The 24335-nt window shown below is 45.3% G+C and overlaps 1 protein-coding gene across 1 annotated transcript in view; it reads right to left on the reverse strand.

Moving 5' to 3' along the window:
• Positions 1-204: 204 nt before the first annotated feature.
• The window catches only part of DNAJC7 (DnaJ heat shock protein family (Hsp40) member C7), a 51324-nt gene continuing 27193 nt past the window's right edge, over positions 205-24335 (reverse strand). Inside the window, exons 6-14 of the mRNA XM_069751788.1 lie at positions 16653-16771; positions 14857-15010; positions 14085-14249; positions 12186-12277; positions 9611-9684; positions 7744-7890; positions 7501-7653; positions 7307-7369; positions 205-2402 (exon numbers count right to left, since the gene is read on the reverse strand). Coding sequence (XP_069607889.1) covers positions 2365-2402; positions 7307-7369; positions 7501-7653; positions 7744-7890; positions 9611-9684; positions 12186-12277; positions 14085-14249; positions 14857-15010; positions 16653-16771 — 1005 coding nt within the window. The 3' untranslated portion in view covers positions 205-2364. The remainder of the gene's footprint in view (positions 2403-7306; positions 7370-7500; positions 7654-7743; positions 7891-9610; positions 9685-12185; positions 12278-14084; positions 14250-14856; positions 15011-16652; positions 16772-24335) is intronic.

Raw genomic sequence — 24335 nt, forward strand, 5'->3', positions numbered from 1 at the left:
TTTTGTAGGATGAGTCGACATCCTGACCTGGCAGAATATGCCGCAACCTTTTCCCGTTTCTGGCTTCAAAATGACTCCTGTTAAAAGACCCCCAACAATTACAAACCATCTTCTTTTTAACCTTTAGAATCAGCATTTTAGGTATAAAATGTATAAAAACACTAGAATAGTGGGATATTGTATGCACTACATGTAAGGCAAAGCTGTGGTTTAAAATGCTTTTTATTGAAATCCTTCATATTTACAATGGTAACTCTGCAGTGAATGGAGCTTTCAATGGATACACATTATGGCCCACATTGATCAAAAAAATTGGGTTATTTGCACCAAATCTTAAGTTCCAACTCTGCCACTCCATATTTATCAAAAGCGGCCCTTTAAAAGATAAATTGGAGCCAATTACGCCAATGAAAATGTAAACATGGTGGTATACTTCCCAATGTTACAGTATGGGGTAAACGTCACACTTCTATGCCGAAATTGTGTGTTAAAATAGTGCAATTCCCAATGATAAAATAAAAAAATCTGGAGACCCATGTGTGAGATGTCGAACGTTAATATATAAAAATCACAAACAAGTCACAAATTGCGATTTTGAACGCGTGTTTAAAATAGTTGCAATAAATGTATTTGCTTCACGTCTTTTTTAAAGACTGCTATACACTGTCTAGAATGTGTGACTTTTTTGCAACTTTTATATAGAAATGCAACCGTAGAAATGTTGCATTTCACACCAAAACTTTTTCAAGTCATTTTAAGCTTTGGCATAAGAACTTAAAAATTAATTCATAAATGGCATAAAAATCGATAAATTTAGGGTAGGCATTTATGAAAAGTCACAGTTTGCGTAAAATTTTTGTGCAAACGCAATGATTAATGTCCCATTATAAGTTTATTTATTAAAGTAGCACTCCGGGATTTTTCTGCACATATAATGCTTACTCATTAGCATCCATCACTCCACATCAAGACTGCTAGTCTTGGTGAATCGGGCTCATACTCTTCTCACTATGTTCAGTTTCCCTGCATGTCATTTCATGTAGCTGTCATAATTCCTGCTATATAAAAGGGAAGTAATAAAGTAGGGGAGTTCACACAGTGATTAGCTGCAGCTCCCCTAATACATACACCGACAGTCGATATCGGAATACTGTGTGAAGAATCTTTCCCCTGCCTCCAGATTGTTTGAGCTGACAGAGAAACTTATCACAAGCAGATGACAGGGGGTGACATTACTGACCTATAACTTACTGCTCTTAGATAGTACTTAGAGTAGAGCAGCTGCAGCGATGAGATACCGCCAGCGTTATCATGCAAAGAGTAGTTTGCATTAGGGGAACCACATCAGAGGAAAACAATGGATAAATATGGCAGCCAAAAATATACTGGAGTGCTGCTTTAAGTAGAACATATACTACTTCTTGCAGATTTGGGCCTTATCTACTAATTCACTACCCAAGTGTTGGCATTTCAAAGTACAAAGAAACGTGCAGCTATTTTAAAAAGTGTTTTTTTTCTTGCAGCCCACATACTTATGTTCAATTTATACATAGAACACAAAAAAACTAAGCCGAATAAAACATTGAAAGAGTCCAGGTTGGTTTACTTATTATCACTGTCTTATGCCGCAATGTGAACCAGCTGGATAACATGGCAACTGCATGGGCAAGGGCTAATGGAAACCAGGCTTACGATGTTCGGAACCATTCCAAATGTTGTGTGTCAAAACTCAAGTAGATTTCCAGCGATCCCATTCTGATCAGCAGCAGCAATAAGAGATCCAGTTCTGCTACAGGTAAAACCATATGCAACTTCCAAGTTTGTCTGAACTAGGATCAGATTAATCCAGAGACGTGTAGGTGGGGATAACAGAGTCTATACACGAGAGGTTCTGATGCATGATAAAGGAATCCAAATATACGTATACAGGCAATTCCGGAGAATTACAGAACCTTCCGCGTAGGAGCTTTGACGTAGGCAAAAGGGGATGAGGAACAAGTGTACTCCCCTACCCAAAGACACCAAACACTCTGCAGGCAGTGCGATGGACGAAGTTATACTTATTAGGCTCTGACATTTTATTTAAGAATTTCATTCATGCCTTGTTCAGTTTTTCCTTCACACATGAGCACACAAAGAGGTATTTAAACCGAGATGGAGTCAAAATAATATTAATTAAAAAAAAAATACACTTCTCTAATAAACAGAGACATAAGATGCTGCTGATGTTGAGAAGTCTGATTAAATATTGTCCTTATTCCAGGTTAAAACACTTGTACAGAGAAGGAAGGGATTGGAGGGCAGGAGGAAAGGCAGGTGGGATACAAGACTTTTTGAGAGTGGAGGTTCAGGGACGCGGGCTCGTTAACCGAACTGGAAAAAGAAGTTTCCGGGTCCAGATGCTGTAAGAGATAAGAGACTTTATTAATAAACCGCTTCTATTGTACACATGTATCAGACAGAAGAAGCATTACAGAGTATACAATATTCAGAGGGTCACAAGATTTTTAGCTACCCCATCTGAGGGCAGCATGATATAGAGGCAGAGACCCAGAATCCAGTCATTTGTTACTTACTTTACTGCGTGCTGCCGTTTTGATTAAGGCTATGTGCACACGTTGCGGAATTGCAGGGGAAGTTTCCGCGGCAATTCTGCAACTCCCTGCCGCGGGAAATACACATGCAGAATTGGCATGTGTATTCCCGCTAAACACTAGCGGTTTCCAAGCGATCTGTAGCTTGGAAAAATGATTGATAGGTTGGTCACACTTGTCAAACAGTGATTGAGAAGTGAGACCAACTTTTTACTATTGATGCTGCCTATGCAGCATCAATAGTAAAAGATAGAATGTTAAAAATAATAATAATAAAAAAAAAAAAAGAATCCTGATGGTTTCACCTTCCGGCGGCCCCACAGCCTTCCTGATCCTTCCGTTCCCAGTGATGCTTTGCGACAATGACCCCAGATGACGTAGCATCACGCGAGACCGCTACGTAAACACAGGTCATTGTCGCAAAGCATCACTGGGAACAGGAGCATCGCGAGGAGCGGGAAGGCTGCCGGAGACGCCGGAAGGTGAGAATCACGATTTTTTATTTTAATTCTTTTTTTTTTTTTTTTAACAGGGATATGGTACCCAGTCTCCTCTCCTCCACCCTGGGTACCAACTGCACATTATCTGCTTACTTCCCACACGGTGGGCATAGCCACATGCGGGAAGTAAGCGGATCAATGCATTCCTATGTGTGCGGAATCCCCGCGATTCTGCACAAAGAATGAACATGCTGCATATTTGTCCGCAATGTGATTCCGCCGCTAAAAAACACACAGCATTGCGGAATCCCATTGAATTCAATGGGCTGTGTTGTAGGTGCGATTTTGCGGTGAAAAAACGCGGCAAAAACGCATACAATCTGCAACGTGTGCACATAGCCTAAAAATGGTTTTGTGTGCTGCAGATCTCACAGTGTGCTGCAGATCTCACAGTTCTCGGATCACTGATTGGCAGCTTTCTGTTTACGCACAGCAGAGAAAGGAGTAAATCAATGGTGGGGTAAGGGTTGGACTACATGGTAACATGCCAAATAAGCCCTAGAGTGAATCTCCTGCTGATAACTTTATGAAAACTACACCAAGCAGCCCTGTAAGAGATACATCACTGGAATCAGGGTCTTTGTCTCTACATCATGCTACTCTGAGATGAGATGGCAAACACCTGGTGATAGATCAGTTAAAGCAGTCAGTATTTAAAAGGGATAGCCTCATGAGGACAGCCACAAACCATGTGTCTTATTAGGGTATACAACCAGAAGTCATGTATCTGAATGGCCACCAAGTAGAACAACAATGGCATTAAGTGACTAACCTCAACTTACTCCAGCTATATTATTTTGTCATAAGGTATGTGAACTTTTGCAACCAATTATCTTTCATTGTTCCAATGCGTCAAAGATGGCATCCTGCACAGGGGCTGCATGCAGTTTACGTGCTTTCACCATACTACTTCCAAAATTTGCTTTATTTGTATTTTTAATATGTTTGACCAATAAAATGGTTGCAAAAGTGTGCATTACCTTAAAGGGAACCTGTCATGCCCACCGGCATCAGGGGCTTATCTACAGCATTCTATAATGCTGTAGATAAGCCCCCGATGTATCCTGAAAGAGGAGAAAAAGAGGTTAGATTATACTCACCCAGGGGCGGTCCCGCTGCTGGTCCGGTCAGATGGGTGTCTCTGGTCCGCTGCGGCACCTCCCATCTTCATTACAAGACGTCCTCTTCTGATCTTCAGCCACGGCTCCGGTGCAGGCGTACTTTGCTCTGCCCTGTTGAGGGCAGACAAAGTACTGCAGTGCGCAGGCGCCGAGCCTCTGACCTTTCCGGCGCCTGCGCACTGCAGTACTATCCTCTGCCCTCAAGAGGGCAGAGCAAAGTACGCCTGCGCCGGAGCTGAAGATCAGAAGAGGACGTCTTGTAATGAAGATGGAAGGCGCCGCAGCGGACCGGAGACGCCCATCCGACCTGACCAGCAGCGGGACCGCCCCTGGGTGAGTATAATATAACGTCTTTTTCTCCTCTTTCAGGTAACATCGGGGGCTTATCTACAGCATTACAGAATGCTGTAGATAAGCCCCTGATGCCGGTGGGCTTACCTCACCCGCGATTTTCGGGGTGACAGGTTCCCTTTAAAGAAAAAAAAAAAACACACAAAAAAAAAACTAAATGCATCTATACACTGTTACCACTTTGGCTCGGCAGCATCAGCCCTACCCAGCTCTGTGCATATATGACAGCCGTGTATTTAACAAAGAATACAAGAGGCATAGGACAGGGCGAGCACAGCATGTGTATTGTCTATATAATGGTGTCAAGAGAAGGGTCTCCCGAGCAGCTGCACATTACATAGATAGATGTACAGTGTCCATTAGTGTACACTGAATCCCCTTCTCCTTACATAATGTGCACAATACGGTCAATTCACATCACATCGTTCTTAGCCATTCATTTGCATCAAGTCTCTATTGATATGAAGTGGAAGAAACGAGAGAACGTGAGACAAAACTGTGTGTTATCAGGGCCTCATAGAACGTTAAATAGTAGCAGCATTTTATCTTTTTCACCAGGATAAGAAACTGTGTAGTATATATTAAATATGCTTCTTTCAGCATCTAATCAACCACTTTTTCTCTGCAGTGGTCATTCATGCTAAAAACTGCTCAAATCTGTTTACAGATCTGTCTTCAGTGGGACAATCAAATTATACATTTGCCTGTAAATCCATAGTGAGGGAAGCTGGTGAGAGACAGGAACAGAGAGACGCAGAGGGGAGAACTGCTTAAAATAATACAAAATACAATTCATAAATTGGCCAGAATTAATGGTACACATCATGTACTCACTCGAAAGGTCATTCTGAAAAGTCATCGGAAAGTGCAATTACACTTTACCTGGTCAGAAAATAACCCTATAATCACATATATAATTTTTTGTTGTGGAGATTGTTTTAGGCAAATTTTAATTATTTAGAACAGGAAATATAAAAAGGACTGACAATTTCTACTTTTTCTTACTGCTGGATCAGAAAATGGCCCCAAAACACTGTTTCCAACCTTAAAAAGAGAAACTGTCAGTAGGTTCACCCTGCCTAAGGCTAGGTTCACATTGCGTTAGTGCAATCCGTTTAGCGCATACGTTAACGGAATGCGCTAACGCAATGTCCAAAAAGGGATTGCGTTTGGCGATCCCGCTAGCGCAGATGCCCGATCTGCACTAGCGAAGAACGTACCCTGAACGCTGCAAGCAGCGTCCGCGATCCGTCCGAATATAACGGGACATCGCTGACGCATGCCAAAAATGGCATACGTTAGCGATGCGTTAGCACATTGCGGTCAATGGGTGCGCTAACGGATCCATTACATAGGGTTAATTGCAACAATTGCACCATGTAACGGATTCCGTTAGCGGACACCCACTAACGCAATGTGAACCCAGCCCAAGCCATCTATATGGGCATGCAGGTCAAAGAGAGTTGAAAATTATACCTTGATATCTGCGATTTGATGTTTTATTCCTAAGAAATCTACATTTTTCTTAATAACTAAATGAGTTGTTAAGGTCTATGGGCCAGACTTAGCTCTCCCTGAGAATCTGCCTCCAGAGCTTTTTATAGATGTAAGGGAGTGTTACCAGTATAAAGCATGTAGATCAGACGAGAAGACTGTCAGTCATTAAATGTCTCATACTGGTGTCGCCCCCTTTCATTTTAAAATAAGCTCTGGAGGCAGATTCTCAAGGATATGTGTCCCGCCCATAGATCTTAACAGCTCATTTACATATTAGGAAAAGTGTGGATTTCTCTGGAATAAGACATCGGATCGCATATATCAAGGTATCATTTTACTGACCTTTCTATGATCTGCATGCCCATACAGACAGTTTAGGAGGATTGATCCTACTGACAAATTCCCTTTAAGGTCTCTATACACACACTAGAAATCCAATGGACTAATCTGCCAATTTTGGCGGATCAGCCTAGCATCTATTGTGTAGGGGGGGGAACTTCCAACTCTCGGATCAGCAAGCCGAATTCCAACAACTAGTCTCAATTTGCCTCCGGAGATATGCCCATGCCAGACGTGTCTGTCAGCAGATTTCTCCACCCTCCCCAGAAAAGACAAGTACTCAGCCTCACCAAACATTCATGTGTACAATGGAGTTGGGAGAGACAGATGCCGGCTGAGTGAGTGGTCAGGTGACCTAACATAAGATGAATGGGAACTTGAAGGGGTAAAAGGCCATATTAAGACACTAAGTAATAAGATAATGCAGCCATTACTGATGGCAATATGGATGTCATGTCCTACAACTGAATGGCTTACAAAATTAAATGCCACAGCTTGTAGATCCCCGCTTGGCATAGGAGGGAACCAGGTTTTTTTTTACCATCAAACCTGTAGATTTATAAATCGTGGTGGTGCTGGAGAATATTTGATTACATAAATTCCTAATAAGATGGAGATTCACTTATTAATAGCAGGTTATGTGTAGGGCGTCAACTTCCCGACAAGGCCCTGAATGTGGCCTGAGGAAGGTAGCCTGGAATACCAACGCTCCATAAGCGAATAACTGGCTTGACCATTCTGAAGAGAGTATCTACAGGAAGAGCAGACATCTTCTTAACATATCCTTTCCATATAGAGCAGATATCAGACATGTCCAATTACTGCTCAGGGGTCACTTATTAATGTATTAACCCTTCATACCCAAATGGCTGAATCTGTTTTTCTATGTTCTCCATAAACTCACCCTCAAAGCTGAAGCCTCCGGGACTACTGAAAAATGCCTTAAATATATTGTTGGCATCAAAATCTGAAAAAGAATAATAAAACATATTTTAATTTGATGAAGTAATGACTAGCTCCATAATTATAGTTGTAGATATCTTGTCTGTGCATGGATTGGGTAATGGTACATAGTTTGGCCACCATACAATGTCTCACCTCCCATGTTCATTCCATCCTCCTCCAAGTCCTGCCCACTGTCATAACGAGCTTTTTTCTTGGGGTCTGACAATATTGTAAAGGCCTCACCAACTTCTTTAAATTTCTTCTCCTCCTCCTTCTGAACTTCTGTCGCTGCACCACTGTGTCTGTCTGAAGAGGAAAAAAAAACAGAAGAAATGTAGGTAAAGATCTACGAAAAGTCAAGATCAGATCATTAGTGAAGGTGGAGAATCCCATCACCTGGATGATGCATAAGCGCTCGTTTTCTGTACGCTTTCTTGATCTCATCCTCTGACGCGCTCTTGTCCACCCCTAGAATCTTGTAGTAATCTTTCCGCTTGCTCTTCTTTAATTCCAGCTGTGCGTTCTTGAGGAATTGCTTGTGTTCTGGTGCGAAAAGGGTGGAAGGAGAAAAATGTCCAATGAAAGCCTCATTGTTTCCCCATACACTATTGTCTGCTCACAAACGTGGAGAACCCAGTGAGGGCTCTTCTTGGTACAGTGGCACGCCATCTGCCATTCCCACCCCCACAACACATAATGACACACAAACACTGGGGTATGTATTCGACAAATGTTGGGCTTCTGCCCAAACCACCAACTTCCCTGAAGTATGCGCTTACTATGGCATTGTCCATGGAAATCTAAGCTATGCGAACATGTGTACTGCCTGACTGCTATTATTCACCATGCATCTCAACTCCTCTGGCATGCCAAAGAAAATTATTTAATTTGTCATCATTTCATCAGGGCTGTGCAGGATATTAATAGGCTCAAAACAACGCAGAATATTATGAATTTAAAAAAAAAAAAAAAAGTCTTGTGCAACTTACTGATCTCACAATGCTCTGGTTCCAACGATTCCTTTTCTCCCCGTTACAGCTGAATCTGGCACAGGTGTTGTCTAGCCACATGACCGCTGTAGCCAGTGATTGGCTGCAGTAGTCATGTGACTACCCGGTACTTGATTAGTGTAGTGAAGCGTGAATACCAGAGGTGAATCGGTAAGGCAAATACGATCTCTTTTTGTGAATAAGCACTTTAAAAGATCTTTCACAAGACTTTTGCTACCCCATCTGAAAGCAGCATGATGTAGGGGCTGAGACCCTGATTCCCATAATGTATCACTTACTTGGCTGCTTGCTGCAGTTTTGATAAAATCATTGCCTAATCTGCAGCAGATTAACAAATTGTCTGGATGCTGAGCTGTGTATTACCCCACGCAAACCACCGATTTGCAGCTTTCTGTGTTCACTGTGCATAGGCAGAAAGCTGCCAATCAGTGGTGTGGACGGGATTATACAGAGCTCATGTCTACGGAATACTACGTGGCAGGATGTTTACTAGTCCTCTGGTGGTGATCTGCTGCTGATAAAACCACTGTGTTATCAAAACCGCAGCAAGCAGCCCCATAACTGACACATCGCTCTAATCAGGGTCTCTGTCTCTACATTATGCTACTCTCAGATGAAAACAGCAACTGAATTGATCACCAGGTTTTTAACAAACAGGTCTTTAAAAAAAAAATGTGTTCCGGGACTTTCAATTTCTTGGTACAAGCAAAAAGTCCATAATAAGCATCCAGCAACAGAGACAAGCAACGGAGCAAATGTATCATGGTTATTACCAGCTGAGGCGCAGTACAAGCTACATTTCAGTGGATGTCACTGTTCCAAAAAACAAAACAAAAAAAAAAACAAAAAACTGTGGACTGCTGCAGATCAATGGTGATCACAAGGTCGGATCAGAGTATCGCTGCCATAATACAAACACTAACATATGACTACATGCCGCCATCTTGAGTTCTTTCAAAAATTCTGAAGTGGCTATTCTCTGAAGAAAATCGGGGCACCGATGGCGCAGGACTGGACACTGGTGTAAAATATATTCAGGAAGGCTCCCCCATTACAGGCACCCGCTGCTTTACCCGGTCTTTCAGGTTTTTGCAGATGCATTCTATGACTACAATTGTGACAGCAGGTAAGAAAAATCCACAGTGGGGAAGGAAAGTAAAAGACGTAGATTCTAAAATTCTGTGTCAGAAATATTTCACACTGCACAGAGTAAGAACGTGCACGAGAGCTCTGCTGCACAACGGGGAACCCACCTTTTGTATTTTCTGTCTGGTAAACCTTCTCATAGTCTCGAACGGCTTCTTCATATTGTTCTGTGTCTGTGTAACTGAACACAAATACAAGGTTTGTTATGTCTGACGTTATCGAGGCTTGGGCTAAGAAAGATCACGAAAATGACGGATTTACAGCTGCTAACAGCCGGTCAGGTAAAAAATGGCAAAGACCATTCGTCCAATCATCTATGGCCTCGTCTTCGCGGAGCTCTTATCCCTTCAAAACCGACTGACTGGAGGAGAGTGATCGCATGGTCAGCATACTACATTAGATCAGGACAGGGGCGGTAGACTGGCACACTCATCCTACCTATGGCATTCTTACTCAGGTCACTTCTACATTAGATCAGGACAGGGGCGGTAGACTGGCACTCTCATCCTATCTATGGCATTCTTACTCAGGTCACTTCTACATTAGATCAGGACAGGGGCGGTAGACTGGCACTCTCATCCTATCTATGGCATTCTTACTCAGGTCACTTCTACATTAGATCAGGACAGGGGCGGTAGACTGGCACTCTCATCCTACCTATGGCATTCTTACTCAGGTCACTTCTACATTAGATCAGGACAGGGGTGGTAGACTGGCGCTCTCATCCTATCTATGGCATTCTTACTCAGGTCACTTCTACATTAGATCAGGACAGGGGCGGTAGACTGGCACTCTCATCCTACCTATGGCATTCTTACTCAGGTCACTTCTACATTAGATCAGGACAGGGGTGGTAGACTGGCGCTCTCATCCTACCTATGGCATTCTTACTCAGGTCACTTCTACATTAGATCAGGACAGGGGTGGTAGACTGGCGCTCTCATCCTACCTATGGCATTCTTACTCAGGTCACTTCTACATTAGATCAGGACAGGGGTGGTAGACTGGCACTCTCATCCTATCTATGGCATTCTTACTCAGGTCACTTCTACATTAGATCAGGACAGGGGCGGTAGACTGGCACTCTCATCCTACCTATGGCATTCTTACTCAGGTCACTTCTACATTAGATCAGGACAGGGGCGGTAGACTGGCACTCTCATCCTACCTATGGCATTCTTACTCAGGTCACTTCTACATTAGATCAGGACAGGGGTGGTAGACTGGCACTCTCATCCTATCTATGGCATTCTTACTCAGGTCACTTCTACATTAGATCAGGACAGGGGTGGTAGACTGGCACTCTCATCCTATCTATGGCATTCTTACTCAGGTCACTTCTACATTAGATCAGGACAGGGGCGGTAGACTGGCACTCTCATCCTACCTATGGCATTCTTACTCAGGTCACTTCTACATTAGATCAGGACAGGGGCGGTAGACTGGCGCTCTCATCCTATCTATGGCATTCTCACGCCGGTCACTTCTACATTAGATCAGGACAGGGGTGGTAGACTGGCACTCTCATCCTATCTATGGCATTCTTACTCAGGTCACTTCTACATTAGATCAGGACAGGGGCGGTAGACTGGCGCTCTCATCCTATCTATGGCATTCTCACGCCGGTCACTTCTACATTAGATCAGGACAGGGGCGGTAGACTGGCACTCTCATCCTATCTATGGCATTCTCACGCCGGTCACTTCTACATTAGATCAGGACAGGGGCGGTAGACTGGCACTCTCATCCTATCTATGGCATTCTCACGCCGGTCACTTCTACATTAGATCAGGACAGGGGCGGTAGACTGGCACTCTCATCCTATCTATGGCATTCTCACGCCGGTCACTTCTACATTAGATCAGGACAGGATAAGAGCGCCAGTCTACCACCCCTATCTATGGCATTTTTACTCCAGTCACTCTACATTAGATCAGGACAGGGGTGGTAGACTGGCACTCTCATCCTATCTATGGCATTCTCACGCCGGTCACTTCTACATTAGATCAGGACAGGGGCGGTAGACTGGCACTCTCATCCTATCTATGGCATTCTCACGCCGGTCACTTCTACATTAGATCAGGACAGGATAAGAGCGCCAGTCTACCACCCCTATCTATGGCATTTTTACTCCAGTCACTCTACATTAGATCAGGACAGGGGTGGTAGACTGGCGCTCTAATCCTATCTATGGCATTCTTACTCCCGCCACTTCTGCATTAGATCAGGACATTGGTGGTAGACTGGCGCTCTCATCCCATCTATGGCATTCTTACTCAGGTCACTTATACATTAGATCAGGACAGGGGTGGTAGACTGGCGCTCTAAATCCTACCTATGGCATTCTTACTCCGGTCACTTCAACATTAGATCAGGACAGGATGAGAGTGCCAGTCTACCACCCCTATCTGTGGCATTTTTACTCCGGTCACTCTACATTAGATCAGGACAGGGGTGGTAGACTGGCGCTCTAACCCAATCTATGGCATTCTTACTTCGGTCACTTCTGCATCAGATCAGGTGCCCAATACCTGCCACTCATGCACATGGCCCGGCAGTTACCTGTAGGCCTAATGTCACCAACCCAGCTACCCTCAATGCGAAGGGAGAGAACACAGTTCCCACATCAATACCAGAACCAGTCACATCAGTACGTTTACATAGCGCATTCTAGTTCCTTACCATTGTGCTCTCCGTAAATACGCCTTGATATACGTTTCGTCCAGTTTTATTGCATTTGTACAATCATCTATGGCCTCGTCCAGTTTCTTGAGCTGCAGAGATCACATCATATTGAATTATATTAGGTGTAATAATTGGATTTAGGATTAAACAATAAACGGGTATTTCCAATGTTAATTTTAATCAATAAATCTTGTAATAATAATAATTTCCACAATTGGATGTGTTAAAAAAATGTACCTGTGCTGAGATAATCTTATAAGTGTGCCCTTTCTGTGTACTGTGTAATGGCCGTGTCTGATCAAAAGACAGCTCCATGGGTGGAAGCAAAAGAGTACATAGACAGGACAGCATAGGATAACAGCTGTTTTTTATGTGAGGGAAAACATTTCACTACCTGTTTAAGCAATATTTTACCTCACACAATCAGCTGTGATCTCATGATGTCCTGATTTCTGTGTAATCTCTTTTCCCTCCTCCCCTGCCCAGACCGAGTTACTGTACAGTCAGACTCTGCCATTGCACAGTAGGGGCACATTTATAAGATTCTCTCAGCACAGGAACATTTAAAAAAAAAAAACACATCCAATCAGATTTTTTTTATCCAAAATCTATTAATAATAATAATAATTTTTATTTATATAGCGCCAACATATTCCGCAGCGCTTTACAAATTATAGAGGGGACTTGTACAGACAATAGACATTACAGCATAACAGAAATACAGTTCAAAACAGATACCAGGAGGAGTGAGGGCCCTGCTCGCAAGCTTACAGACTATGAGGAAAAGGGAAGACACGAGAGGTGGATGGTGGTTGATTTAAATGTATATTATTTTGTGGAACAGCCCCTTTACCTCCATCACCACTACTTAAAGGGGACCCCCTTGAGAAAGCAGTATTATTCAATAGGCAAAACGTGTCAGTTATTCTTCATGCGGTTAAGTCTGCGGTGTATTCTGGCACGATGGGTAGCAATTTATACCTTTGACTATACTTTTTTGGGAACAGGCTGTCAGTTGTTGAGGAACGCGTCTTTTTAGCGATATTAACATATACACCCACCTGTACATGTTTACCTCACCTTTATAGATGTATACACTGCTGGTTACCCCACTACATGTCTTTTTTATGTGATGTTTTCTAATTGTTCACTTAAATGTAACTAAAAAAAATGTACTCTTTAGCCATAAAACTCCAGTTTTCCTCCATTTTTATGCCATGCTTTAAGGAATGGCCTTTTCAATATATTTTTTGCATAGTTGAGGCCTAATTCCACGGCTGAACTTGCAATATCAAAAAAAAAAAAAAAAAAAAAAAAAAAAGAACCTGATTAAATGTTTTTTCCCCATTTAAAAGGGGATGTCCAGATGGGTGGGGGTCCAATATCGGGCACTCCAGTTATCAACTGCTTTAGGCTCCTATTGAATGGCTTCATGATGTTTTCCGGCTCTGTTAACCATTTACATCCAAGCCAGCACTGAAACTAGCTGATGGGTGGGAGTCCTGGGTGTCGGACCCCCCACCAATCTGATATTGATATCAGTATCATAACGCCAGACAACTTTGTAGGCAAAGGAACAGTGGCAGACAGAAGGAACACGGCATTTCCTTGGTTGGTTGCCTATGTAGTGTAGTGGCGTACTGTTATACACCGGTGGGATAATTGGGGTACTTTACCCAGTGCCCATAGCAAGGACAATGCAGCCAGAAGCAACACATCATTGCAGCAGCAGTGCTAACATACTAGCAGGTAATTAGGCAACTTTTCTGCTATTTTAACAGATATTTAGAAGAGATAATACCGAGTATATTCCTAGATATGTGGGCAGTTGTGCGTAATGACACAATCCAGCAGACATGGACCACGTTGGCAGCATGCGCCCGGTCTACATCTTACCTTCGCATTGACAGTGCCACGATTACAGTATAATTTGGCATTTGTTTTGATATTATTGGGGTCTATGCTGAGAGCTTCTGAGTAAAGTCTGTAGGCCATTTCATAGTTTCCTTCTTTAAACGCCTGGTTGCCTTCTTCTTTCTTGGCTTTTAAGGCCTTGGCATTCTGAAACAAGCAAAGACAACGCTACGTTACCACATGAAAAGCTTTTTGCAGAGCGCAGTCTCACGGCCGTGCTAATGGCCCACAACCCTGCTGGTATGCATTTTTCCCCTAAAACAGGCCGGGATCCCAAGAGGGGGCATCCAATGAGCAGTTCTCCTTCTCTACACCAACATCCAATCCACATAGACATGAACAAAGATCATGAATGCGGCCGTGTAATTCCTGACTCCGAAATGGCTGCAGATGGGCAGTGAAATGCATGCAGATTCTGGTGAGGATTTCACCCTTTGCATTGCAGAGGGTGAAATCAATTGTGAAAATCTATAAAACATCCAAAAATGACAAAGCAACTTAGTGAGCGCCCTCATTATAGGTTTGATTGAGTGGATTGTTCTATGAAAATCTACAGCATTCTGCAGCACACATACACACCCCCCCCCAAACAGAATTCTGTGTAGTCAGCTTAAAAATAAATATACACCGAGATTATATTTTTCTGCTTCTCCAATGTGAAGGCAACATTTGCATCCTGCCCAAGTAGAGAGGGTGCAACTGAAAGCAGAAGAATGTAAAGCCTAAAAAAAGTCTACATTATCCCCGCACATACCCTGCAGGCTAGTCGCGCTTTCTGGTGATCCGGGAACATCTTTAAAGCCTGCACAAAAAACTGTACAGCCTTCTCAATACAGTCTTCATAGTATAGACATAGACCCCGCACATACAGCGCATCCGCATTCGTAGAGTCCATCCGTAAGATGTCGCTAAAAAAGAAAAAAAAAGTAAAATTACTGGCTAACATGGTACCAAGATATATACCGTACCTTTCCTGTAATCTTAGAAATAATCATTTTACGGTACTTTGTGTTCAACTAAACCTACTGTAATTTGTGACATCAGATGCACTTTATTAAAGGGGTTGTTGGGTCCAAATCGATAAGTCTGCAGTCACTGTGTGCAGCAAGGAGTTGCCGGTTTCCGAGCGGAGACTGGAGGTGGCTCAGTGTTTAGCACAGCAGTCTTGCAGCGCTGGGGTCCTGGGTTCAAATCCCACCAAGGACACCATCTGCAAGCAGTTTGTATGTTCTCTCCGTGTTTGCGTGGGTTTCCTCTGGGCACTCCGGTTTCCTCCCACATTCCAAAGACATACTGATAGGCAATTTAGATTTTGAGCCCCAATGGGGACAGCGATGATAATGTGTGCAAACTGTAAAGCGCTGCGGAATATGTTAATCTTTATTTTTTATATAGCACTATTATTATTTATGAGTTCTACATACTCCTGACCAGTGGGTGTGGCCTCACTTCCATACACTAGTATTAAGTGAGGCCTTACCCTCTGGATGGCTGCATTACTAGACGGGGGAACGGCCTCACAACACAATGGATCAAGGCCATGCCCACTAGATGTGCTCTGGCTGGGAAAATGTATAACCTGCGTGCACTGGGGGGGGATTCATAAGTTCGAAGGCACGCAGAGTGGCTGCAGACTTATTGATTTGGACCGGACAACCCCTTTAAGGTAAAGATTTTGTAGAGGATTGGTGGTAGGACATGGTAAGTCACTTCAGTGAAGCCCAGTTGAATTCCTAACAATACACACACTTGCCCATTTGTATCTGTCTTTCTGTATAACTCCCTCTAATGTTGTCCTTTCACACTGCAGGTGGCCAGTGCAGCCTCCATGCATTCTAGTGATAAGCCTGGTCCTTCCGTTTACTACTGCAGTGCTAAAGTTGTGGTTTTAAAGAGTCTGTCAGTAGTGATACGAACAAGCTCAGATAACGTGTCAGCTGAGTATCTTGGGCGTGCTCAAATAATATGTTCCAGTCTCTGTGGCTGCATGTTTTGTGGCTGTTAGACAGCCTGAACACGTGGGGATTGCCTGCTTGTCTAACAGCCGCAAAACATGCAGCCACAGGGACTCAAACATATCTCAGCACGCCGAAGATACTCAGAAAACACGTTATCTGAACGTTCGCTCAGGACATCGTTGGGCTTTCAGTCACTCGCTGCCCAGGACACAGTGAGCGGCGGCTGTAACTGCGCCATCGCACTGACTGACAGCCGCTTCAGCACTGATGCAGTGTACAGCCGGCTGTCAGTCAGCGCCGGGGCGCAGCTACACTGCTCACTATGTACCTAGTGGTGCCTTAAGTCGCTCAGGTCGCACCTCTAAGACTGAAAGCCCGAGGCTGATGTGAGGATAACAGATGACCTCCGCCTGGCAGCCAGGTTTTCAGTATGGCAGACGCACGGTGACAGAACGCTATCCCCATATCTGCAAGTTAATAGGATTTATTGACATGACATGTTCCCTTTATCTTGCAATGATTGAAAACCAGTCTACACATGTAATTCAAGCTTAAAAAAAAAAAAAAGCAAAACTAAGAAGCATATACACACCTAGCAACGGACTGGGCATCTGGGTAGCGGCCAAGCAGCGCCAGGCACTCTGCTTTTAGGATTTTGAAGCGATGGCAGGCAGGGGCCAGATCTAAGGCTCGATCCATGCAGAACACAACCTAACATAAGACAGAGTGAGCAAATGACTAGAGTACAGCCGAGCTTGGAAAAAATACAAATTCGGCATTTTATGATGAGAACCCTGCAGAGAACTTTCCGTGTTCTCCTAGAACATATGTGAGCATTTTAGGAAGATAGAGTAACGGGAGGACTAAGAGAGCTCTGAACATAGACTTTCTAGATCACTGCAGTCTGGACACTTTCCGTCACTGCCTGATCTGTGCAATGTAAGAAAAGAGGAATGAGAAAACAGTGTATAGATTTAGGGCGCCTTCTAACACAATGTTTTTCAGTAAAACACTGCATTTTTAGTGGCGTTTTGTTTTTTTTTTAAGCAAAAACACTGCAGATCAATATTTGCAAGGGAATAGCGAAATATCAAGGGTAAGTTCACACTGAGCGTTTTTGCTGTTTTTTTCTGCAGCAAAACCTGATTCCTTGGCAGGAAGAAGCTGTGGCAAAAAAAAGCAGGTTTAGGTACTTTTTTGGTGCGGTTTTTGTGTCTCTTTGTCCATGCTAATGTCCATGACTTTTCAGCAGAAAAAAACGCTGCAAATGATACATGCGTTTAACACCCATTCAAGCCAATGGGTGAAAAACGCTGCAAAAACGCTGAAAGTAGTGACATGCTCTATGTCCAAAAACAAAAACGCTGGAAAGCACAAAATCCTGATGACACAAAAAACCAATGTGTGTGCGCATGTGATTTCTGAACTTTCATAGGCTTTGCTGGTACTGTAAAAAACAGCTGAAAACTAGCATAAAAAAGCAGCAAAAAAACGCAGCAAAAGCGCCCAGTGTGAACATACCCTTAAGGAGTTTTTCTGGTATCAGAAAATCCATTTTCCTTGCTACAATTTATTTATTTTTTTTTAAAACCACATAACTGGCTTTACTCACTTTTCCCTGGTCCAGTGCCAAGTCTCTGCCGCTGCACTTAATGTCTGCTACTGTCGACAGGGCTAATGTCACATTAACAGCGCTGCCGCCAATCAGTGAGCTCAGCGACTCATGCCATCAATGCGAGCAGAGCTGCCCAGTTCAGTGATTGTCTGCAGACCTGTTGATGTGACGTTAGTGCTGCAAACAATAGTTGACAACAAGAATAGGCACAAAAACTCAGCGTCAGACCCACAATAGCCAATATTCAATATATACACTGGGTAAGAAGAAAAGAGCACTAATATAACAGGATTTTTGGTAGCTTACAGTTTTTTGGAGCCTCCATTGGGGGACACAGGAACCATGGGGTGTATGCTGCTGCCACTAGGAGGCTGACACTATGCAAATAAAAAGATAGCTCCTCCTCTGCAGTGTACACCCCACCGCCTCGCATTATACTCTTCAGTTAGTGAGAAAGCAGTAGGAGATAAATAACGTTGAAAAACCATAACCACAAACATGAGAACTGTAAACGTGAGAACAGTCATAGAACATAAAACAACAGAAACTGAGAAACATTGGGAGGGAGCTGTGTTCCCCAATGGAGGCTCCAAGAAACAGATTTTACGGTAAGCAACCAAAAATCCTGCTTTCTTAATCGCCTCTCATTGGGGGACACAGGAACCATGGGACATCCCAAAGCAGTCCCTGGGGTGGAAAAAACAGACTTCCATCAGGTCAGAGGACTCACCACTGCCGCCTGCGAGATCCTTCTGCCTAGGCTGGCGTCCGCCGAAGCGGAGGTATGGACCTTGTAAAATTTGGCGAACGTGTGGATGGAAAACCAAGTTGCCGCTGTGGTGCACCGCCCAGGAGGCGCCAACTTCCCGGGTAGAGTGGGCCTTGATCCCAGGAGGGGGCACTCTGTTCTTGACCCGGTAAGCCTCCAGAATTGCCGTTCTGATCCAGCGAGCAATAGTCGCCTTAGAAGCCGGTTGGCCTCTGCGTGTGCCATCAGGAATGACGAAAAAAGAATCCGTCTTCCGGAAAGTGGACGTTCTATCCAGGTAGATCCTTACTGCCCTGACTAGGTCCAGCTTGTTCAACGATCGCTCCAGAGAATGAGTCGGAGCTAGCCAAAAGGAAGGTAGAACAATGTCCTCATTGAGGTGGAAGGTGGAAACCACCTTAGGAAGGAAGGAAGGCGGGGGTCTGAGGACCACCTTGTCCTGGTGAATGACCAAGAACGGAGGCCGGCAAGACAGGGCCGCCAACTCGGAAACGCGGTGGATAGACGTGATGGCCACAAGAAAGGCCACCTTCCAAGAAAGAACTGACAGGGGAATCTCCCTGAGAGGCTCAAAGGGGGAAACCCTCAGAACGTCTAGTACAAGATTTAAATCTCATGGATCCACAGGGGCCCTATATGGAGGGACAGCATGGGCTGCTCCTTGAAGGAAGGTCTTAACCTGTGGCCGAGAAGCTAAAGACTTCTGAAAAAGGATGGCAGAATTCGGGTGGCAGGTCGGACCCTCAGACAGCAGATCGGGCCTGTCAGGAAGGCGCCAGGGAGCGTCCGCGAGAAGGTTGACGAGCTCCACGAACCAAGCTCTCCTGGGCCAATCCGGGGCGATCAGGATGACCGGCACCCCTTCCGCTTTGATCTTTTTCAACAGTTTAGGAAGTAATGGAAGGGGTGGGAACAGGTAGGGTAGCGCGAACTGTGACCAAGGAATGGCCAAAGCGTCGACGCCCACTGCAAGAGGGTCGCGAGACCTGGAGACGAACTGCGGGACCTTCCTGTTCATTCGAGACGCCGTGAGGTCCACGACCGGAGTCCCCATCGAAGACAAATCTGATGGAAGACCTCCTGATGCAAGGACCATTCCCCTGCCGCGAGGCCCTCGCGGCTGAGGAAGTCGGAGGCCCAATTGTCTACGCCGGGGATATGCACCGCGGATATCACCTAAACCGTTGCCTCTTCCCAGAGGAGGATCTTGGATACCTCGGACAGGGCCAAGGAGCTCAGAGTTCCCCCTGATGGTTGACATACGCAACCGCCGTGGCGTTGTCCATCTGGATCCAGATTGGTAGGCCCCTGAGAATCCTTTCCCAGTGGCGGAGGGACAGGAAGATGGCCCAAATCTCGAGGACATTGATCGGCAGAGATGACTCCAGCGCCGACCAACGGCCCTGAACCGTCAGGTGGCGAAAGACCGCACCCCAGCCGAGCAGGCTGGCATCAGTCGTCACCACCTGCCAGTGAACTGGAAGGAAGGACCTGCCCTGGGAGATGAGAGGTGACGTCAGCCACCAGTTGAGAGACCGTTTGACCCGAGAAGAGAGTCGGTTCGGACAATCCAGGGAGAAGACAGACCTGTCCCACTGAGACAGAATGGCTTGCTGAAGGGGTCGCGAATGAAATTGGGCGAAGCGAATCGCTTCTAATGTTGCTACCATCCTCCCCAGAACCTTCATGTCCGATCGGAGGGATGGAGGCCGAGGACCCTGGAGCAAGTGTATGTCCCGACAGAGAGTGGATGTCTTGTCTTTGGGAAGGAAGGCCTCGGTCTGACGAGTGTCGAAGAGCATGCCCAGAAAGATGAGGCGCTGAGAGGGAATAAGGCAGGACTTCTTCCGGTTGACCAGCCACCCGAGCTGGAGGAACGCGGTGAAGCAAGGTGCTGGCTGCAGGTGCCGCAGGAAAGGTAGCGCGGCTGGCAGAAAAAGCTGCCGCGCCAGACAGGACCACCGCGCAGGGAACGGGGAAAGTGCTGCAAATGCAGCGATGACCCCGTGCTGAATCCTGGGAACCCCTTTAGGAATACTCACCTAGGAACATCCCACGTCGTCCGCTACTAACCCCTTGGGGAAGATATCAGACGTCCATAGGAGCTGGTGATGGACGTCCTCGTCTCCTCCGACCGACTGGCTCTGGTGGGCGAGTGGGTGAGGGACAGGGCCAGGACCGGACTTCTGAGCAAGCTTGTGTGCTAGGCTCTTGGCCTTGGAGAGGGATCTATGAGGTGGCAGTACACACCGTACTCATAGTCCGCCTTGTGGGAATACAGGTGTGACTGTTCACCCTGTATCCCTCCGGAAAAAACCTGAAAAGAAACGACGCACATTGAGGTAGATAATGGTCTAATGAAAGACCCGTTTCCACCTCCTACTGACACTAAGCTAAACTGAAGAGTATAATGCCAGTCGGTGGGGTGTACACTGCAGAGGAGGAGCTAACTTTTTATTTGCATAGTGTCAGCCTCCTAGTGGCAGCAGCATACACCCATGGTTCCTGTGTCCCCCAATGAGAGGCGATAAAGAAAATAGGATTTATTGCTGCAGTCGTCAAAACGTCAACTTTTGAAACTTTTAAGATAAAATTTACTTTATAATTTCATAGTAGTCAGATTAGTGTTTCTGATGCAGAACTTCATATTTAAAAGAATAAGTAAACTTTTGGTTAACTTTTTACATGCTCTAGGCCCTTTAAATTCTGTGCAGATCAGTGGAGGGTCCGGATTCTGAGACATTCAACTAATCGCCCAAAGATCTTTTAGACATGTACAGCTCAGAAGTCAGAACTACAGCTCCTACCACTCAAATTACTAAACTGATGGGAAAAAAATTATTTAGACGAATAGGAGGAAAAGAATTTGCAGATTAGAAATGAAAAATTGTCAGATCTGAAGGTATTACAATCCATGTCCATGAAGGAGCTCTGTGTGCTCTGAAGATCCTAGATATCACTGACTGAAATATTCCAGTTGCAAATCTTTATTCATTACATAGTGGAATTCGTTGAGAATATAAAAATGAGCTATGCAAGTCAAAATTAAAATCCCATGGAGGTCTGGATTTGGAATGATACTCAAAATCAAAGTGGAAAATAAAAATTACAGGCTGATCCGTCAGTGGAAATGCCACAAGACAAGGAAATGATGCTCAGTAGTGTGTGTGGCTTCCAAGTGCCTGTACGACCTCAATACAACGCTTGGGCATGCTCCTGATGAGGCGGCGGATGTTCTCCTGGGGGATCTCCTCCCAGACCTGGAGTAAAGCACCAGTCGACTCCTGGACAGTCTGTGGTGCAATGTAACGTTGGTGGATGGGATGAGACATGATGTCCCAGATGGGCTCAACTGGATTCAGGTCTGGGGAATGGGCAGGCCAGTCCACAGCATCAATGCCTTCATCATGCAGGATCTGCTGACACTTCAGAAACATGAGGACTAGCACTGTCATGCTTCAGAAGGAGCCCAGGGCCCAGTGCTCCTTTATATGGTCTCACAATGGGTCTGAGGTTCTCATCCAGTACCTAAGGGCAGTCAGGGTCCCTCTGGCTAGTACATGGAGGGCTGTGCGGCCCTCCAGAGAAATGCCTCCCCACACCATTACTGACCCACTGCCAAACTGGCAGTGCTGTAGGATGCTGCAAGCAGAAGAATGTTCTTCACGGTGTCTCCAGACTGTCACATGGGCTCAGTGTGAACCTACACTCACCTGTGAAGTGCACAGAGAGCCAATATTGAATCTACCAATCTTGATGTTCTATGGCAAATACCCAGCATGGTGTCAGGCTGTAAGCAAAACACCCACTTGGGGACATCGGGCCCTCATACCACCCTCATGGAGTCTATGTGACAGTTTGAGCAGACACATGGATGTTAGTGGCCTGCTGGAGGTCATTTTCAGGGCTCTGGAAATGCTCCTCCTGTTCCTCCTTGCGAAAAGGAGGAGATAATGGTTCTGCTGCTGGGTTGATACCCTCCTACGGCCCCCTCCACCTCTCCTGTTATCTGTTCAACGCTCTGGACACTGTTGACATACACCGCTATAGGTACCGTCACACTGAACGATATCGCTAGCAATCCATGATGTTGCAGCGTCCTGGATAGCGATATCGTTCAGTTTGACAGGCAGCAGCGATCTGGATCCTGCTGTGACATCGTTGGTCGGCGCAGAAAGTCCAGAACTTTATTTCGTCGCTGGACCTCCCACAGACATCGCTGAATCGGCGTGTGTGACGCCGATTCAGCGATGTCTTCACTGGTAACCAGGGTAAGCATCGGGTTACTATGCGCAGGGCCGCGCTTAGTAACCCAATGTTTACCCTGGTTACCAGTGTAAATGTAAAAAAACAAACAAAACAAAACACTTCATACTTACATTCCGGTGTCTGTCCCCCGAGTTGTGCTTCTCTGCACTGTGTAAGCGCAGCGGTCGGAAAGCACAGCGGCTCTGCTTTGCGGCCGGCGCTGAGTGCAGAGCAGCAGAGCGCCGGAGAGGACAGACGCCGGAATGTAAGTATGTAGTGTTTGTTTTTTTTTAACGTTTACGCTGGTAACCAGGGTAAACATCGGGTTTCTACGTGCGGCCCATACGCTTAGTAACCCGATGTTTACCCTGATTACCAGGGGACTTCGGCATCGTTGGTCGCTGGAGCTCCAGCGACCACACAGCGATGCTGCCGCGATCGGGATCGTTGTCTAGATCGCTGCAGCGTCGCTTAATGTGATTGTACCTTAACCTTCTTGCCACAGATCGCATTGAAGTGCCATCCTGGATGAGGTGCACTACCTGAGCTACCTGAACTACTGTTCCTCTTGGGGTGAGACCAATGACAAAATGCAAAAGTGACCAAAAGAATAGCCAAAAAGGATGAGAACAGAGAAATGGTTTGTGGTCACTACCTGCAGAACCACTACTTTATAGGGTGTGTCTTGATAATTGCCTATCATTTCTACCTATTGTCTGCTCCATTTACACAACAGCAGGAGAAATTGATTCACAATCAGTGTTGCTTCATAACTGGACAATTTGATTTCAGAGAAGTGTGATTGACATGGAGTTACATTGTGTTTAAGTGTTCCCTTTATTTTTTGTGTGCAGTGTTGTCAGGAAATATGAAGAATTTCTTATTATTTCAATTACACATACAGAGCTCTCAGCTGCAGTTTCCTCTGCCTGCATGTGCCTGTGTGCGATTTCACTCCCCCCTCCCTCTCCCCTGCTATACAGCTGTAATGTGAGACCAGCATGCCAGCAGCCCTCACTGAGGAGTTTTATGGCCTTAAACTGAAAGTACAAGTAAAAGCACATGGAAAAACCAAGGTTTCTTTGTCCTTGCAAACGTAAAATATCATAGCACTGATTAATGATAGAAGTGGGACAAATACATTTTTGGCACGTGCCTCGGTAGAACTACTAGCCAGTGAGTTTTCTAGGTTCCAGAACCAGCACAATTGGGAAACGGACTACTACTTAACCGGGTCACCCAGCTACCCCATGTTTATACTTAAATGAACACCCATGTCATGCTGAGCATAACCACACAGGTATCGTCTTTCTACGAGGTTCATGTGCTGAGATATGTGGGATGATGTTTTTTCATTTACTCAAGAAAGAGGAGTGCAATCCATTGCTCTGCCCACCCTATGAGGTCATCCGGGTGGGGGTGGGGGGTGTGTGTGTGTGGGGGGGGGGGGGTTGAGAGACCCTTAGATTTGGGCAAAGGTATAAAACTCAGAGGCCCAGACAAGGGGGGGTGGGGGGGGGGTCTTTTGCCGGGGGATTCATCTGACCTGATGATTTTGGGAGGGTGCCCTCCCCCGCCACCACATGGCGTACCATTGAATGATATGAAAGGACTGTAAGTTGATTTTCACCTTTAATCCCTGT

This window comes from Ranitomeya imitator, chromosome 2 (genome assembly GCF_032444005.1).
Source record: "Ranitomeya imitator isolate aRanImi1 chromosome 2, aRanImi1.pri, whole genome shotgun sequence".
Lineage (NCBI taxonomy): Eukaryota > Metazoa > Chordata > Amphibia > Anura > Dendrobatidae > Ranitomeya > Ranitomeya imitator.